We start from the raw sequence: 7036 nt of genomic DNA on the forward strand, positions 1-7036 counted from the left end.
GACAGACAGACAGACAGACAGACAGTAGGGGGGAAAGTAATGTATATAAAGGGTGGGTGGATAATGATTTTGAACAATGTCCTAGGGCTGCTTGAACAGAGATGGACAACATTTGTGGCTGAGATGACAAAGAGTCACTAAAGTTACAGATGAACGCAACAAGCATCATAGCATTGTGCTTCATCACTGCCGATTGGAGCAGTAGCCAATGAAATACTTGGGACTACTGCAGAGTCATTGGTTGCGGGAATGAATGCTAACTGTAACCGACGTGCAGTGTAGAGTTTCTGTGTATGGAGTACTCTGCACTCTTTTGATTCATTATTATCATCCCTAAAAACTCTGCAGTGACTGGCCCCTTTGACTGAGTGTTGTGTGTTGGGTATGCGTACGATTCGGCGAAGTAAAACAGGTCTGACAGATAAAGCAGAGCGATGACTGATGCAGCATGATCATCCTCCTACACACCGGGGAATGCGGCTCAGCTGGGACGACAGAGAGCAACTCAACCAGCGTGACTGGCTGCCACACACCCTCACACCCCCACACACACTCACTATACATGTTTCGGTAACAACACACCGGATTTAGACAACATCCTCCTGCATTTATCTTGAGATATGTTTCTACCTAGTTTGTAGAGCACCTCCCTCTCCAGGTCGGTGACCTGTTTGGTGGCCTCCTCCAAGGAGCAGCTGAGCCTCATCTTGGGCCTGAGCAGCTCCAGGGTGTCACTGATCATGTAGTCGATGTCGATGGGGAACGGGTGGTCCTTGGTCCAAACATCGATGCTCTTTTTCCACCAGATGTACCGCTGCAGACACACACACAACATCATCTTATTTATCTAACCTTTAATGCGACCAGAAAGTCTCTTGAGATACAGACAGGGACGAGAGGTGCATTAAGAGCAGACATGCCTGGAAGTAGATGAGGAAACAGTCCAGCTTCCTCTTGCTGGAGCCTCGGTCAAAGTACTGGCCGCAGGTATCCAGCAAAGTGCAGACCAGGCGGATGCGGAACAGGTGCTCCGGAGGGTCCAGTGCGCTAGGGCTGCCGTCCTGATTGATCCCAAAGGAGATGAAGGAAAAGAGGGTGCGGAAAATGACGGCCGACTCCACCATGCGGTAGTTGTAGAGCTCGCCCAGGAACTTGGCGCTGCTGATCCGCCGCTGGTTGAACTTGGGCTGGTTGACCTGGAAATGGACAGCGGTAGAAGAAGTATTCAGATCCTATGCTTATGTAAGGGAAGCCATAAAATACTGTAAAAATACTCAGTTAAATTCCTCCAAAGTCCAAGCGAGACTAGACAAAACAAGACATTTAAAGGCATCATCTTGGGCTTTAGGTTTACAGTGGTGAACATTTTGTAGACCAAAGTTTTTAATCATTTGTTTGGGAATAATTTCCAGCTTAAGCACAAATTAAAAAAAAGAAATTATAAAAAAAAAACACTTTGCCTCTTGATTTAATAACATGTTCAATTCACTTTATCCCTTTTACAGACGGACCCAAAGCCACAATCAGCAGACGTCCAGTTGATCAGATTTTGACGCCTGTGCGTTGACGTCCCACTGTCTGCATATATGAAAAGACTTTTCACTTTGCCAATAAATCTTTCGAATTCTTATTTGAATATTTCTGCCTCAAATGTAAACAATATCAGGAGAGGGTTGTCAGAGCCTGACTTCAAACACTTTGAAGGGTTGTGCAAAACTTCAGACTCTGCATGAAGCCAGACTGCATTCTCACGTGTCCTTCAACATGCAACAGTGTACACAATAATGACAGTAACAACATTTAGTTCCTCTTCAGTAAAATGCTAAAACCTGTCTTGCCCTTGTACAGTACCTTACCTCACGATTCTGGACTCATCAACAGAACAGAAATAAACCTGTCAAATCCTTCTTTTTATGTATATTCACTAATATACAAGTATTACTACATCAGGGATCAGTGCATATTTTCACCTCCATGCCCAGCCGGATGTCCTCCAGCACTCCGTCCACCACGTGGATGCCCACGTCCTCCTGGTAGGCCACCAGGCCGGCCAGCAGGTTGGCCACACAGTGGATGCTGTTGTACTTGACGTTCCAGATGTTGACCATGCAGCAGATCAGGTAGCTCTTGACCTCGGGGTCGTGCCAGGGCAGCTTGCGCATCTGCCTCAGCACCTTCTCCGTGGTGACCTTGGACAGGTCCTTGTAGAGCAGCTTGCGGATGTACTCCTGCAGCGGAGGCCTCTTCTTCTTCACCGTCTTCTCCATGGGTGGGGGGTTGCAGTAGTAGTAGGCGTTCTCCACCATCGTGACATAGCGGGCGTCAAGATGCTGGGCCTGCTTTTTACGCATCATTTGCTCCTGGAACGCAGACAGGAAAATATCAGCTGTTTACATGCAAAACTATACTTTAAAGATCGTTTTGTTTGGGGAAAATTACAGACATTGTCGGCCAATTGTTTAGTTTTGTTTTGTTTAGGTTTCGGCTAGTTTCGTGGTCTGTCCTCCGATTACCAAAAAGAAACTGTCGTGGAAAACGGCGTACTAACCAGCAAGACGCTGGTACGCAGGTGAGAGTCGGGGGATCTGAAGAGGAAGCGGCCGCAGGTCTCCAGCAGTGTGCAGGCCATCTCTATGTGGTGATGGGTGAAATCAGACAGCAACATCTGTTGGGCCACACACAAACACACATTCAGTATTCCTGTTATCATTATTATTTTAAACAGTTGTATTGCTCAGCTCAGAGATAACAAGGCTTCAAAGCTGAAACAGCAATGTTTTTTGTCACCCACCTTGAGACAATGAAGTGTGTCCGTTTTTGAGTACATTTTGAACTTGGCCTGTTCCCCGATAAATCTGACTGTTTTGTTTTTTGTCTCGATGTTGATTTGGTCCTTCTTCCGCATCTACAGCACAAACATTAGAACAAAATTATCTAAAGAAATTCAGCTTTGGAACTGATGAAGAAAAACTTGTAGTCCAGCTAGTTAGCTTCTGCAGAGGTTTTATTTTTTTAGTGCGTTTATCCATCTAGTCCCAATAACACTGTACAGAGGCAACAATGAGAGGACCTACATGAAACCTGAAGTCTCCCTTCAGCATGGAGCAAAGGTCCTCAGCCACGTCTGACATGCAGGGATGAAGGGTTGCCACCAGGCGAGAGTAGAAGGGCAGAAGATCCAACCTGCAGGAGGAGAAAGAGTCAGTGCCCTGCTGATCATCAGACTATAAACTATGTCGATAGCACCCCCTGGTGGTGTTTAAATATACTGAATAAAGCTGGCTGTATTCTATGTTTTTCCTATAAATTCCATGAAAAGACCAAAACTAACACTGCATGTATCTACTAAGAAGTATTCTGTGTGTGTGTATCAAAAGCCGGATATGTGTTCTTCAAACACATCAATGAGCCACACCGGTGAACTGGCTGTGACATCACCATGAACACACACACTGTTTAATTTGACTCAACCCACCCACACAACACACAACACAAACACACAACACACACACACCACACACACACACACACACACACACACACACTCACCACACACACACACACACACACACACACACACACACACACACACACACACACTCCAACAATTACTCACAAGAGCACCAAATGTGGATTAGCCCGCCGCTGTTCCCAACAAAATGCAATACTTCCCGCCATTTTTTTAATTTTTTTTAAATGAAACTTTACATTTTTGAGCCATTTTTAAAGATCTTCTTGAAGCCAAAAATATGTAGGTTGAAGTTACACAGGTAAAGTTGAAGCGTAATGCAAGCCATTACGCAGCCTGTGTGTAAAAAGCTATTCTGTCAAACGTAGCTTAAATAGCTCCTGTCTAGACAAACATTTAGACTTTTAGTTTAAAAACAAGCTACATGGCAGCACAACAAGCTGTCAACATAACATTGACATATCAAATTATAAAGTTCCAAAAATGTTGCTTGTTAACACATCCAGCAGATACTGAGCAACATTAGCATTCATTTGGATCATGTGTGTGTCCACCTGATAAATGTAAGTCCAATAATACCTCTCTTTAAGCTCTGTTTCTGTTCTTTACCAACTCCTTAGCCTCTAAATGCTCCACTATGTTCACACCAGCTCGTCTCTAACTGGGTCTGGCTGCGGTTTGGTACTGGGCAGTTAGTGCACAGTAAATATATTACAACAACGTGCAGAAAGAGGATAAAATGTTCCTCACAGCTGAGAGAAACTCTGTGCAGAGTCATTTGATCCATTGTTAACATAAAAATACTGATTAGTGCAGCTTTAAGAATGACTCCAGCTGCGTAAAGTCATTTCAAAAGACCCAAGTTATCTCTTTTCACGTCGTCAGCAAATTGATATACCCCAGTTTGCGCAGCTTTACCTCTGCCTGGGGACAGTGAAGAGGGCTCGGACCAGCTTCCTCCTGTTGGATTTGGTGTTCATGTTCATGCAGAAGTCCATGGCAGCCTGCAGGAGTCAACACAGCGCTCATAAATTCAAAGATACCAAATGCTTTGCTTGTCATCAAAATTACATTACTCATATATAACTATTTAATATACGCAGGAGCTGGTCATTTAGCACAAGTCACGTGGCAACATGCCCAGAATACTTACTAGAATATGATTTTATTCATATCAATACACACAAAGCAAGGCATTAACACGTTAAACGTAGGGTATCGTTTGGATTTTAAAACAATTCCGATTCCTAAACCTATTCTTGAAAAACTGACATCAAAGAAAGGCTTTTTTATAGTTTTTTTCTATTGAAAATTATTTAGATTTAACAATATATTAACGTTTTAAAGTAGTTAATGATAATAATAGTAGTATACAATAAGTAAACCTAAGTCACTACAATAATTTAACAATACATAACAGTTACACTATTAACAAGTAACAACAAAACAAATGTTGAGCTGGTAGTCTAACCGGAGCCCAGAAGGAAGATATGCCATTTTACGGTAGCTAGCTAACAGCAGACTACAGAGAAAGGGTGAGATTTTTACGTCCGTTTCGGAGCGACAGAGGACCGAAATCAGGTACCGAAATTTGTGTTCTAATTGGGTCCACTTCCTACCGGCTGTGTAGGAATTTCGGTACCCAACCTTTTAATTTTTAGTTTATTTCAACCAATCACATAAATACACAACATCACTTACATAACATAAATGATGAAAAAAAAGTGTCACCTTAGTTCAAGCAGTGTCATCTTAACTCGTTCATAATCAATACTGATTGAAAAGTAGTAGGTTGAAGCATTTGCTTATTACACCTACCCTTTTTACATTCTTTTCTATTTTTAGGTCCCTCAGGATATTATCAATCTTATTCAATCAATCAACCCTGGTTAAACGTAGGGTTTGTCTTTCTCCGTCACCTTGTCTATGAGGTCTCTGTTGACACAGTTGGGGAGCTGTTGGATGAAGGCGTCCACGATCAGCTTCAAATGGGACCCTGTGCTGGCCTCTTCATCCTCTTGTTCTACACATACAAATATAAAAAAGTTTATAAAAAATCCACTTGAAATGAAAAAAAAAATCAATATATATATATAATAAGTGTTTCTGAACGACACAAAAGCTCACAGTATAATATATATAATATATACATTATACTGTTTTATTATATACTGTGAATATATACAGTATATAATATACATATATAGACATCCACTGTTTATATATTACTTTTCAATGTTACAATGTTAGATTTAGAATACCATTTAAGAACAGAGGCCTCTCTGATATCTGTGCTGTAGCCTTGTGCTACAGCCTTTGCTTTAACTTGAGCAGGTGTTTGGTCCCTTGTCTTGTGTCTGTCTGTGTATGTGTTGTTTTGTCTCCCTCCCTCCCTCCCATCTATCCTCTCTATGTTTTTTGGTCCTGCGACACGTTCAAAGTCTCAGTGTGTTGTTTGTAGCCATTTGTGGTTTCTAAATATATACATATAAAAAAAATTGATCATAAAAAAACAACATTTAAGAACTGAGGTGCTTCTCTGAGCTCATGTTTACCTTGCTCATCCAGCAGTTTTTTGGCCAGTTCTTCATTCTCTGCCTCGTCTGGTCCCTCCAGTTCCAGAGGTTCATCCGTGATGTCCAGAGCCTCCAGCTCCAGCTCCAGCTCCTCTGTGGTGCTGGCCGCGTCTTTCCCCTCTTTGCCATCTGAACCAGACAGCAACAGCAGCACATTCAGAAAAAAACGTCTGCGTGAACATCTTTCGTCATCTTTCTGCATGAATTATTTAATATACCTTTGGCTTCGTCCTTGTCTTTGCCTTGGCTGCTCTTCTCGTTGTCCTTGAAGAGGATGGCAGGGACGAAGGCCTTCAGGTCCACCAAGTTCTCGTAGAAGTTACGAGCGTCTTCATCTTCCCAGATCCCTCCCTCCAGGTCATACTCTCCGGGCTTTCCAGGGGTGAAGATGTCAATGCCGGGCCCGTGCTCTGAGAGAGCACCGAGAAGACAACATTATATGCACACGGAAACTACAGACAAATATCTTACGTCCTCAAAAAAACTCTTTTATTTGAACTATGATTCTGGAAGAGAAAGGACACACACCCTCCTGCACAGTCTTGTCCACGGGCAGCTCAGGCATGTTTTCATCCAGCAGATCAGCCAGGGACTGAGTGTTCGCCAGCAGCTTCTGGTAGGAAGTGGCAAACTCTTCATACTGCTTGTGTCTATCCTCACTCAGCTCCCCTTTGGAATGTAGGATACGTCTGGATGGAAAGAGAAAATGATAAGGGTCCGATCATTAAGGGATGCTAATTAAGATTGACAGTTAACCAACAAGCATGCATCCACCCGCTAGGTTGTCAGCTGTGTGTCTGCCTGGCATACTGTGTGTAGGACGGACAATTTTACCCGCCAGTCCTCATCAATAGTTAGTGGCACCTGTCATGCAGCAGTTGGTCGTGAGAGTTGTGAACTTAGCTTAAAATGCAACTTACTAGTGCAAATTTAGCACCAGCAAGTTGACTAGCAGTTAAACGATTGTATGGCCTGTGTCTCTTTTACTGTA

The 7036-nt window shown here is 42.9% G+C and overlaps 2 protein-coding genes across 20 annotated transcripts in view; one reads left to right on the forward strand and one right to left on the reverse strand.

The window, feature by feature from the left end:
• Positions 1-7036, forward strand: part of nrcama (neuronal cell adhesion molecule a) — a 1100153-nt gene that overhangs the window by 978211 nt on the left and 114906 nt on the right. The gene's annotated exons all lie outside the window — the stretch shown is intronic.
• Positions 1-7036, reverse strand: part of LOC116673002 (regulator of nonsense transcripts 2) — a 22990-nt gene that overhangs the window by 11281 nt on the left and 4673 nt on the right. For all 5 annotated transcript variants that reach the window (XM_032505071.1, XM_032505070.1, XM_032505069.1 and 2 more), the window contains exons 4-14: positions 6574-6734; positions 6264-6455; positions 6025-6174; positions 5389-5492; positions 4388-4473; positions 3075-3183; positions 2792-2905; positions 2549-2665; positions 1971-2360; positions 921-1196; positions 631-814 (exon numbers count right to left, since the gene is read on the reverse strand). In XM_032505071.1, the coding sequence (XP_032360962.1) occupies positions 631-814; positions 921-1196; positions 1971-2360; positions 2549-2665; positions 2792-2905; positions 3075-3183; positions 4388-4473; positions 5389-5492; positions 6025-6174; positions 6264-6455; positions 6574-6734 (1883 nt within the window). The remainder of the gene's footprint in view (positions 1-630; positions 815-920; positions 1197-1970; positions 2361-2548; positions 2666-2791; positions 2906-3074; positions 3184-4387; positions 4474-5388; positions 5493-6024; positions 6175-6263; positions 6456-6573; positions 6735-7036) is intronic.

This window comes from Etheostoma spectabile, chromosome 23 (genome assembly GCF_008692095.1).
Source record: "Etheostoma spectabile isolate EspeVRDwgs_2016 chromosome 23, UIUC_Espe_1.0, whole genome shotgun sequence".
NCBI classification, from domain to species: Eukaryota; Metazoa; Chordata; class Actinopteri; order Perciformes; family Percidae; genus Etheostoma; species Etheostoma spectabile.